General features: G+C 45.0%; 1 protein-coding gene across 2 annotated transcripts; it reads left to right on the forward strand.

Annotated features, from left to right (window-relative positions):
- Nucleotides 1-4299: 4299 nt before the first annotated feature.
- LOC123594808 (histone H2A-Bbd type 1-like) lies at nt 4300-4905 on the forward strand. 2 transcript variants are annotated; one of them, XM_045471784.1, is made up of 2 exons: nt 4320-4421; nt 4455-4905. In XM_045471784.1, exons 1-2 carry the CDS (start codon nt 4411-4413, stop codon nt 4795-4797), a joined length of 354 nt encoding a protein of 117 aa, XP_045327740.1. In that variant the 5' UTR covers nt 4320-4410; the 3' UTR covers nt 4798-4905. The 2 variants fall into 2 exon arrangements, with proteins under 2 accessions (XP_045327739.1, XP_045327740.1); XM_045471783.1 differs by having other exon boundaries at nt 4300-4905.
- The last annotated feature ends 7426 nt before the right edge of the window (nt 4906-12331 follow it).

A 12331-nucleotide genomic window follows, 5' to 3' on the forward strand; every position in this document is an offset into this window, starting at 1 on the left:
TCTTCTGCCCATTTCTTCACTGGATTGTTTTTTCGGTGTTGAGTGTGATAAGTTCTTTATAAATTTTAGATACTAACCCTTTATCTGATACGTCGTTTGCAAATATCTTCTCCCATTCCATCAGTTGCTTTGTAGTTTTGTTGATTGTTTCCTTTGCTGTGCAGAAGCTTTTTCTCTTAATGAGGTACCAATAGTTCATTTTTGCTTTTATTTCCCTTGCCTCTGGCGACATGTCAAATAAGAAATTTCTGTGGCCAAGGTCAAAGAGGTTTCAGCCTATTTTCTCCTCTAGGATTTCGATGGTTTTCTGTCTCACATTTAGGTCTTTCATCCATTTTGAATTTATTTTTGTGTCTGGTGTAAGAAAGTGGTCCGTTTTCATTCTTCTGCATGTTTCTGTCCAGTTCTCCCAGTACCATTTGCTAAAGAGACTGTCTTTTTTCCATTGGATATTCTTTCCTGCTTTGTCGAAGATTAGTTGGCCATATATTTGTAGGTCCATTTCTCGGTTCTCCATTCTATTCCATCGATCTATGTCTGTTTCTCTGCCAGTACCGTACTGTCTTTTTTTTTTTTTTTTTAATTTTTTTTTCAACGTTTATTTATTTTTGGGACAGAGAGAGACAGAGCATGAATGGGGGAGGTGCAGAGAGAGAGGGAGACACAGAATCGGAAACAGGCTCCAGGCTCCGAGCCATCAGCCCAGAGCCCGACGCGGGGCTCGAATTCCCGGACCGCAAGATCGCGACCTGGCTGAAGTCGGACGCTTAACCGACTGCGCCACCCAGGCGCCCCAGTACCGTACTGTCTTGATGATTGCAGCTTTGTAATATAATTTAAAGTCTGGGCTTGTGATGCCTCCACCTTTGGTTTTCATTTCTTTTTTTTTTTTTTAATTTTTTTTAACGTTTATTTATTATCGAGAGACAGAGCGGGACAGCATGAGCAGGGGAGGGGCAGAGTGAGGAGGAGACACAGAATCCAAAACAGGCTCCAGACTCTGAGCTGTCAGCACAGAGCCCAACGCGGGGCTCAAACCCACAAACTGTGAGATCATGACCTGAGCCAAAGTCAGACACTTAATTGACTGAGCCACCCAGGCACCCCAGAATGCTGGTGTTGTTTTGATAATGTTGCATTGAATGTGTAGATTGCTTTCAGTAGTATCAACGTTTTAGCAATATTTGTTCTTCCAATCCTTGAGCATGGAATGTTTTTCCATTTCTTTGTGTCTTCTTCAATTTCTTTCATAAGCTTTCTATAGTTTTCAGTGTACAGATCTTTTACCTCTTTGGTTAGGTTTATTCCTAAGTATATTAAGGTTTTTGGAGCAGTGTATAAATGGGATCAATTCCTCGTTTCTCTTTCTGCCGCCTCATTACTGGTGTATAGAAATGCATCCGATTTCCGTACATTGATTTTATATCCTGCGACTTTCCTGAATTCCTCTAGCATCTCTAGCAGTTTTTTGGTGGAAACTTTTGGGTTTTCCGTGTAGAGTATCACGTCCTCTGCGAAGAGTGAAGGTTTGACTTCTTTTGTGCCAATTTGGATGCCTTTTATTTCGTTGTCTGAAAGCTGAGGCTAGGTCTTGTAACACTAATATTTGATTCTGAAGGGTCCAGGAGCTCTTTGAAATTCTTGTGAACAAACTTATTAGAACTGAACCAGATTTGGAAAAAAATTTTTTTTACTTTTGTTCCTTTTCAGATTCTCTTTTTTGCAAACCTCCCGTAACGTTCTGTGTGCATTCGGGTTTTGTCCTTCAAATTTGTCTGTTACATTCTGAACCAACATGCCATTTTACTTCATACAGAAACATTCTGTTTTAAACAAAGAAACAAAAAACCCATGTCATCTTGAAACTCCTAGTGGACTCTCACTCATGTATGTTAGTTATAACTTTTAAGCAAAATCACTTGTATTTTATTGTGAAAACTACAGGGTGAATAATTGTGAATTTCTTTCATGTTAGTGGATTTAGCAGATTTCATGAACACACCTACCCCAGAATTACTCAGCCACATACTAATATAACTTCTCACTGTGGCAGAAATGACCATGGTCATGGGCAGGCTCAAAAATAGAGCCTCTTTGTAGCATGTGCAAATAAGAAGCAAAAATATACGAACTAGAAATGTACTTAGTTATCAGTGTTTCAACATTCTGTCTTAAAAATTATCTAGGCATCTATGGGATGCCTGGGTGGCTCATTCAGTGAAGCATCCAACTCTTGGTTTCGGCTCAGGTCATGATCTCACAATTCATTAGAGTCTTGCATAGGGCTCTGTGAGCCTGCTTGGGGCTCTCTGTCCGTCTCTCTCTGCTCCTCCCCCACTTGCTCTCTCTGCCTCTCAAATAAATAAACATTAAAAAAATTAGGTATGTATCGAATGCCCATTAACTATCAGTCCAAAGTTATTCATTATCTAGAAATCTTAAAAATTATCTTCTCATTGACGTACTATGAAACGTGATTGCTTTGTAGGATGAAGTTTGTCCAACCAGTGATTCAATTTGGTTAATTATACATTTATATACATATCATAATCTTAAACATAAAATACATTAGCACCAGTTTATGTTATCAGTAAAAGTTTATAAGTTTAGGAAGAACATACCTGAGTAGTAGATAAATGCATATTTGTGTTATAGTTAACACTGATACAAGAGAAAGGACTTAGTTGTTTTCATTAAATCTAAACGATCGAACTAGTCCTGTTTGCCAAAGATTTACTTAAATTGAATTTGATATCTTAAAATAGTTGTGATTTAGTTTCTGGGAGAATATATATTGTTTAGATCTACCTCATTTAAAGTATCATAGTTCAGTTTCCTTATTTTCAAGAAAATTTGGAAATACTCAATGTGTGTAAGCAGTTATTTATCTAGAAATGCAATTTAAGAACAGAGCTCCCTTAATTTAAGAGATTTTATAATCTGTTAATATCATCCAGAGGTAGGAAAACATTGTACACTCACACAGTCAAAGGTGAAGACCTTTGTGTATTAAAGACAGAGACATATGGGCCCAGACAAGTAGAGCTTATAGCTTCAATCCTATAATTTCAGGCATATGTCAAGTATAACACAGAAACAGCAAATCTCATCAGTCCAGAAATCAAAAAGCTCTTCTCCCCTCAGAGAGTATGCAGTTCTTAATGGATTTGAACAAAGACTGGAAAATGAGGTTGTGTTTTGTCTTTCACCCAAAAGAAACTAGATCTCTTTGGACTCATTTTGAGAGATTTCCACATGGTCAGATCCTAAAACCAAACTCTGAACCATTTTTTTTTTTTTAAATGTTTATTGTGAGAGGGAGAGAATGAGTGAGCAAGCAGGGGAAGGGCAGAGAGAGAGGGAGACAGAATCCCAAGCAGGCTCCATATTGCCAGAGTGGAGCCCAACGTGGGGCTTGAACCCGTGAACCCTGAGCTCATGACCCGAAACAAAATCAAGAGTTGGATGCTTAACTGACTGAGCCACCCAGGCAACCCCCCCCCCCCCAGTCATTTTGGTTAACAATAAAAATAAATTATTGGCTGTAAATGAACAAAAATGAAACAGAAACACCAAGTTAGCAGAGAAGGAAATTAAAATTATTACAAATTTAAATTAGAAAAAATCAACAAAGTGCTCTTGGTGCTTTGGATTCACCTAGAAGAAATGAGACACGCCTGGGTATTAACTGAGAATGAGGTACACTTTTTTGTCTTTGCATTGTATCTGGCTCTGACTGGTGAATCTAGTGGGCATATCACTGTGACCTCCAAAACAGTTAGAAGATATTTTCAAAGAGAGTGAACTCATGACCTTTATATCAATGTAACGTGAAAATGTGTTAAGAGTCTTCACTGATGAGAAATTGGCGGATATTGTAACCAATCCAGAAGAGAATCCAAAGAACGTAGAAATATTGGTAATGTTTAAATGTGTCAACGGGGGCAAAATTGGGTTTCGTTTGGACCTCTACTGGACAAAGCATTCAGTATGTGTGTCCGTGACTGGCAATTTACAAAGGGCTGTCAAAGAGCTCAAAGACCATGGAAGGCCGGGACCAGGTAACCTGGAGGGGAGTGTCCTCAAGACAGAGCACTGTGTCAGTGGAAAGGTTCCCGTTCTTGTTTGTACTAGACTGTTGAGGGCCAGGAGAAAGAGTTCCCTCGTAAAGAGGGTCCAGTGCAGTCAACAGGGAGACCAGGTTTCTGTCATGGATGTGTCCAGGCCAGTCCTGAGCAGGGCACAGTGACATCAGCGACACCAGTGACATCATAATGTCGGAGGTGTCATATAAGCAGCTCCCTGACCAGTGAGGGGCACACTTGGTGGGAGTCGGCGCCCACATCCTGCCACCCTCGGGCGAGCGGGACGGTCAGGCCGGGCCGATCGGGTTCCCACCCAGCACGCGGCATGTCTGGGAGGCGCCGCCGCCAGCACCGTCGCAGACAGAGGAGGCGCCGCCGCCGGGACCGTCGCAGACAGAGGAGGCACGCGGTATCCCGCTCCAGGAGAGCCGAGCTGCAATTCCCGGTCAGCCGCGTGGAGCGTCTGCTGCGAGAGGGTCGCTACGCCCGGCGCCTGAGCACATCCACCCCGGTCTTCCTGACCGCCGTTCTCGAGTACCTGACGGCCAACATCCTGGAGCTGGCGGGCAAGGAGGCTCTGGACAGCCACAAGATGCGCATCACCCCGGAGCACGTGCAGCGAGCCCTGGGCAGCAACCAGCACCTCAAGGGTCTCCTCGAGAACACCACCTCCCCTCGGGTGGATGGGATGCCCCGAGTTCGGAAGTGGTGATGCCCGCGCCCCCTCGTCCGGACCCCGAAGCCGCCCACAGATGAGGGAGGCGTGGCCTTGTGTCTGCACGTGACATTAAAGGAGTTAACTCCAGGGCCGTGCCTCTGACCGGTGTCTGTTTCTGTCATTGGGAGGTAGCCGGAGGTGTCTGTCAGACATCCGGGAGGAGACCTCCCACGGGAGGTGGAGGGTGGACGGGGCGGTCAGTGTGGGATGCTGGACTCGGGCGGGCATTCCGGGGAGCGGTTTCGCTGGGGACGGAGCGGGAAGCGGCCCTGAGGGAGTAGCGGGTCAGGGGGAAGAGACTTCCTCGCTGGCGCTGAGCCAGTCCAGGCTTGTGAGGCCAGGAGGCTGGCGGGGTGGGGGTGGCTCTCCCAGGCATGTTGAATGCCCAGAAGGAGGGTGGGGGCTGAAGACCACGACTGAGGTGCCACAGGCCTTATTCCTGACCGGAGACCACGTGGAAGTCAGGAGGTGATGGCCGTGGGGGTGGGTGGAGAGGGTGGCATAGCAGCCGACGCGCACTTAACGGGGCCAGGGCTTCGCGTGGAGATTGAAGATTGAGGAGCGACGGGGAAGCCATGAAGAGGTACACGTAGAAGGAACTATGCTCAGGTTGATTTGATGGCCTTCTACCCCGCCTCATTCCAAAAAAGGGCTCGAGGTAGGGATTATTAGCTAGTGCTGCGGTGCTCTGTGGAGTATATCCTTCCGCCCTCTCTCGCGGACACTGGTCACCCGTATAGTACTAGGAAAGGTAGCATCTGGCCTCAGACATGCGATCCTAGACGTTCTTTTTAAAAACCATTTGTTAACGTTTCTCTATTTTGAGAGAGAGCATACAGGGAAGGGGCTGAACGAGAGGGAGAGGGAGAATCCCAAGGGAACTCCCTACCACCGGCGCAGAGCCCGATGCGGGGCTCGATCCCAGGAACTGTGAGATCATGACCGGAGCCAAAACCAACAGTCAGACCCTGGACTGAGCCTCCCAGGTGTCCCAATCCTATGAAGTTCTTAATGGTTATTGTTAATAGATTTATTTAGAAATATAGTCCATTATAAACTCCTGTAGTAATCCCATTCTCCATGAAACACCTAACCCGTCTACGATCATATACTTGATGGAGCAACATAGAGTTATCAGTGGCCGAATACGTGTTTGGAGAGGTACAAGTGTGTTCCGTGTAAGTTCTGTCCCAAGTGCTGGACTCAGGAGGACATAGAGTTCTTACAAAGACTCTTGTGGTGTTTTGGGTTAAAAAGAGTTGTCACGTCAAGTGTTCTGGCAGTCTTTCCCCTTCCTGTGACTGTCAACATTTAATATTTTCTCCGGTTCATCATGTGCTCAAGGCCCACCCCCACCCCCCCTCCCCCGCAGCCCCCTGGACTGTCACAGAGGGCTGGTCAGAGGTTGCCTAGGCAGCGTCGACAAAGGGATCAGAGGAGCTGGGTTGGCCATCCCAGTTCACCGCTTTGTGGCCATGTGATGTGGGACACTCCTCTGTTGCCTCTGAAAAGCACTTTCCCGTGTGAAATGGGGATAATAAGGGGTCCCCCATCTTTGGAGTTTTGCAAAGATTAAGTCATTGCGTGCCTGTCAACTGGCGCATAGCACAGCGCCCGGCACAGGGTGCGCCCTGAGTGCGTAGCTGCACGTCTCTCCCTTCCTGTAGACCACATGCTTAGGCGTGCTTCCCCAGGTGCCCCTGGCCTGGATCTCACGCGATGGCCGGGGGCCTGGGCCACTGGCTGTGAGACCGCAGCCTGCTGAACCTTGGGGGAGAGACAGAGTGGCACGCAGAGGAAGCAGCCAGAGGTACACCCAGGAACCAGACAGGCCTCAGCCTGGTTTCCTCTCTGCTCCCCTCTGCCTGGGGACTCACCCTCTCTCTGCTTCCTGCCACCAGTATGGTGTTAAAGTATGGTGTTGGCTTAGCCTTTACCTACTTCATAGGAGTGTCCTGACAATAATAGTGTCAGGGTTGTGTTTAGAGCTGATTTGAATATGTGCTCGTACAAATCCAAGAAACTTTTCTTGCTCCACGATGCCATTCAACCAAATAGTTACAGAAACCTCACTGTCAAGATGTCTGCCTTTCCAAGTTGTGATTTATTGTAGAGAGCCAGGAAGCCCTCTTTGCCTTAGCCAAGCCCAACTGTTACTCCTGTGTTCATTTGAGTAGCAAGCAGGCATCTCTCTCTCTCTCTCTCTCTCTCTCTCTCTCTCTCGCAGTTGCAGGTGGAGATTCGCCTTCACCTGGTTACAGGATAGCACCCACATTGCCACCTCATCCCTGAAGTTGAGTTTCTTTGTGACCAGGGCATGGTTTCTCATACTTCAGTGTCCTTCAGCCAACAGGGACTGCCTCCAGGGTGGGTCATGCCAGAGAATCAGTCATTATGCTAAGATCTTGATACGTTGATTAAATAGCTGTCTGATTTTTAGAAGCAGTTGATTTGGCTCATGGCTTTGGCTTGTTTTAGCACAAAATAGTCTCCTGGGTATTTCACCAGAACGCACAGCAGAGGAATTCTTTGAAGGCTGGAGATGTGAGAGTAGATGGGTAATCCATGTCTGGTTAGGAGACCTGTGTGGTCAGGTGGTAACCTTACAGTCCATGCAGGAGTCCACACTAATGGTCTCTGTGACACCTGTAGGGAGCCAGACTTCCTGGGCTCCTTCAGACTATCCAGCATCCAAGGTGGAATTTGGAGGTGGAGCTTCAGTGCCTTCGTGTTGGCAAGCCATCTTGAGTCACAGGGGCTTTGGACAATCGGGCAGAGCACTCCTGCCATCCCTGTAAGAACTGTGCTTCAGCTGTGCTTGTGGATTTCACAGGAAACATGGGGGCCAGGGCCAGTACAGGATGGGTGTAAATGCAGCCCCTGCCAAATCCCCCTCCTACACGTGCACAGGAATCCTCCACTCAGGGGAGGCAGGTGGAGAGGGGGAATCACTGCTCCTGGGAAAGAATGAGCCACCAAGTTTAGGCCCTTTGTGCATTTCAAAAAAGTGGGAGGTGGAGGATGGTGAGGAAGGACCAGCTCTGGCTTGGGCCCTGGATTGAGGACACCATTGATAACCAGTGCCCTGTTGGGAATGGGAAACTAAAACCAGAGTGAGTGGGGTCCGGGGCTGGGGGGTGTGTAGCTGCCAAACTAGGTCTGGGATCCAAAGGTGTATGAGGACAGGCTGAGGTCAGAGACGGGTCAGCACAGCAGAAAACATAATGTGTGAGAAGAGATGAGCCCAAGAGTTGAGTCTGGGGGAATCTGGAAGGTTGTGTGGGCTCGGGGTTGGCATGAGCACAAGGCATGGGGATTAGGCTGGGCTCCCACTGAGAACAGCCTTTGGGAACAGAGAGGTTTGAAGGCCCAGGCTCCCTTAGTTCCTCAATCTGACATCCTACAGGATGTGGCCAGACATCCTACAGGATGTGGCCAGAATGCAGGTAGCAGATGGGATCATTAGGCCTACAGTGATGTATTTACAGGAAAATTAATCAGCTGCCAGCATTTAAACTAAAGAATTTTTAACATAAAAAACCTCAGTCACTGGCTTCTCGGGTGAAGTCAACATGTCTGCACACACGTGTTTATTGTCACATGAAGATGTCTGGCTGCTGTCCCGTGACTACTGGGCCTCTCTGGTTTGCCACAGTGCTCACCCTTCACCGTTGTACCTCATGTATGACCCACGTCACTCCTTTACAGTACCGTCCCGTCTCTTAAAGTTGCTTGAGTTCGTTATCCTCACCATCCTAAAACCAGTTTTCTGAAGGGTCAAGTTCTCTCCTTCAATAGGTTAGAACAGCACAGTGCTCCTCACAGTTGTCTTTGGTATGGGGCCAGTATTTTCTGTTGTTCAGATAGATTGTGAACTGATATGTGGTCCTATTTTCCTAGGACTAGAATGGAGTTTACATTTGACTCTTCACTCGAATTCAGCAACATCTGAACTAGTATATACTCTGTTCAACAAGAAGACTCCACTCACTTCAATGTTGTGGCAAAACCCACGATTGCTGTAAAGGTCGCTAAAGGCCGACCATTTCCGAAGCGGTCGTAGCTGATCAGTAACATAATTTAATGATCTACATCAGTCCCTAAGTCACATTTGAATGGCACTGTAAGAGTGAATTTATTTTATTTTATTCCTTAAGGAGTGTGGTTTCAAATCTAGGAAAGGCCTCGAATAGGACCTGTATTTGATGTTTCATTTAGTGTTTCTGCTTCAGAGTCCTTCATGAACACAGAAGACTGGTACGTCATGTATTTAGGGTTTTGAAATCGCTGCGGGGAAAATCTCTCTCCACTGCATCTTTTTAAACAAAATCGAAAGGAAACCGGTTTGCGGCAAGGAGGCAGGTCAGGTAGTGTCGTTGTGGGACGCTTGGGTTCTGCCACATAGGATGAAAGGAATTCACCAACTCGACTGTGGAGGAGAGAGCTTTCATGACATACTGGGACAGAAGAGTGCCAGAAGAGGGAGGAAAGTCAGGTTCTGGTCTCCCACGGGTGTGGTTTCCTTGGGGGCGCATCAGCTTCCACAGCTATAAAATGAGGAGGTTGGACAAAATTGTTTCAGAGGTCTGCTCAAGGTGTACAATTACCAGTCTGAGCTTTTCCCAAGAAAAGTCTGTACTGACAGTGGGTAAATGGGGCACAGAGGACAGGAATTGTTTTTAGGGTGTCCTTTTTACAGCTGAGGCCACTTTGGCCCAGAGCTGACCCTCAGCTCTCCAAACGTCACATGGCCAATGGGCAGAACAGTGAGCATGCCAGTCCTGTTCTCGTACCTGTTGTTGGGGCTCCTCCGCTACTATAGCCTGAGAGATGAGCCTCAAGAGAGAAAGTGTGTAATACTCTCCTCTGGGATAAAGAAGCTACTCTCTTGGATACAGAGATGGCGGGGTTTATTGGATCTCTGGGTAAGCACGAGCAACAACTCTCAAGAACTTTTACTTGGGTTCTATTTCAGAAAGGGTTAGGATCAAGGACTGATTTTATGGTTCAGGCCTTTCAATTTGCAAATCCAGGTCTTCTTCCACTGGCCATTGTAATGGGGTGGGTGTCATGAACCCACCCCCTCAAATAAGGTGTTTTTGAGATTCTCTGTCCACTGACATGGTCTTGAAGGTGATTATGTGATGACATCAGAAGCCTGTGCTTAAGAGTTTCTTCTTGAGGTGTCTAAGTTACTGTCCTTTTTTATGGTTCTGAGACCATCCTTACTTGCTGAAGGCAAAATCTCTGGGCTGTAGATGGCTTATAAGGCCTTCAGGGAAGCATCAGTGTAAATCAAAATAACAAACTGGAGGAGACAGATACTTATGGCTGAGCTCAACTTGGTGATAATTCTCATAGGTAAAACTCTTGTGGGAGGGCATAACAATAAAAGTGCAACTACAGGTGAAATTACCTTTTTCTGTCATATGTAAAAGAAAAGGCAGAAAAAGAGTTTTTGACTCAGTGTCTGTAAGCATAATGATGTAACCCTTTTTCAAAAAAGTAGGGAATCGGTTCTAGACTTATGGATTTTAATAAAATCCCCTTGGTGCGTTAGAGTTCTCCAGAAAAAAAAAAAAAAAACTGAACCAATAGGATATATCTATATCTATATCTATATCTATATCTATATCTATATCTATCTATATCTATATCTCTGCATGTGTGTACATATACATGTGATTGGTTCATGTGGTTATCTGATCTAACAAGTCCTAATTCTGTAAGGCAGTCCAGCAGGCTGGGAACTCTGGCCAGATTTCTACGTTACAGTGTGGCCAAATTCCTTGCCAAGAAATCTCAGTTTTTGTTCTTTAGACTTTCAACTGATTGTGCGATGGTAATTTCCTTTCCTTATAGTCAACTGATTGTAGATGTTAAACTCATTTAAAAAGTATCTTCACAGCAACACCTAGACTTGTATTTGGCCAGATGAGTCGGCACCATAGCCTAGCAAAATTGACACGTAAAACATAACCATTATAATAGGTAGGTCTGATGTGCATCCTCAGTTGAAAAGCACTGGCCTAGAAGATGCTAGATTGAAATTTTATAAGGAAGATTGCAACCAAGTATTTAAAAGTAATAAATGATGTCTGATAACACTATAGTGTTGTTGCCTGAATCACTGGAGAAAACCCTACCGGGACTCTGATAATCAGAAACATCTCATGGATAGTGAGACCATTGACAAATCTCTAGAGACTTTCCATACAATATATAAGATTTTAAACACTTACATTAATATTTTCTCTGTTAATATTTAACAAAGAGAAGTCCAAGTACTTGTTTTGATTTGAGAATTTTCTGTGCAACTCATCAATAGTAACATGTGCGGTAAATCCAATCATTTCTAGCACTTCTCTTTTTTTCATAAAGTGAAAAATCTTTATGACTTTCTGGCGACCCTGTGAGAAATCAGTTTAAAACCAAAGACAGTTTTAAGTGCAAAAGATAATGCAAAGTATTATTTTCTTTCAGTCTTCATTTTAGATTGTATTTTGGGAATGCTAAAATCAAAAGTTGCCGAGACATTTGCATGCTTAAGGTAGAATCATGAGAGCCTGAGAACGTGAATGGTTGTAGCTTGGCTGTCTACTAATTCAGTGTCAAGACAACATTTAAATAAATGTAGACAAGTCCTTAAAACTTCAGAAATGAGCTATTATTATTTTAGTTTAAAGAGAATACTCACAAGCATGTTGAAGTCAGAACAAAGGAATATTCTGGTGAGATACGGAATCTGCTACTTGGGCAAACTATGTATAGAGTAATATGGTAGGCTGAAATAAGGCTTTCTCAAATACTCAGGTCCTAATCCCTAGAATGTGGGGATGTTACTTTCTCTCTTGCAGATGGGACTTTTAGATTTAAGTTACAGATATTGAGGTGGGAAGATTATCCTGGATAATTGTGGTTGGCCCGAGAAATCGGAGTGCCCTTATATAAGGGAAGCAGAGGGAAATTTTAATACATAAGCAAAAGGCAATGTGACAACTGAAACGAGATGCTGTATGGCTGGCTTTGAAGATGGAGGAAGAAGTCATGAATAAAGAAATGCAAAGAATTCAGCTCTAGAAGCTGGAGAAGGCAAGGAAATGGATTTGACCTTGGAACTTTCAAAGGTCATGCAGCCCTGTTCACACCTTGCTTTTAGCCTGATGAAACTGATTTCAGATTTATGACCTAGAAGAGAATCAATGTGCATTGTTTGCAGCCACCATAGGAAGCTAATACAGGTGAAGGGTAATCTTTGACAACCACTTATTAAGAACTAACACTGGGGCACTTGGGTGGCTCTGTTGGTGAAGCGTCCAGCACTTGTTTTTGGCTCAGGTCGTCATCTCGCAGTTCATGAGTTATAAGCCCTGGGGTGGGGACTGTGCTGACAGCGTGGAGCCTGCTTGGGATTCTCTGTCTCTCCCCCTCTCTCTCTGCTCTTCCCCTACTCTCTCTCTCTCTCTCTCTCTCTCAAAATAAATAAATAAACTTTAAAAAAGAAGATGTGACAAATGCTCTAAGGAAA

The sequence above is a fragment of the Leopardus geoffroyi genome, chromosome X, assembly GCF_018350155.1.
Source record: "Leopardus geoffroyi isolate Oge1 chromosome X, O.geoffroyi_Oge1_pat1.0, whole genome shotgun sequence".
In the NCBI taxonomy this organism is placed as follows: Eukaryota; Metazoa; Chordata; class Mammalia; order Carnivora; family Felidae; genus Leopardus; species Leopardus geoffroyi.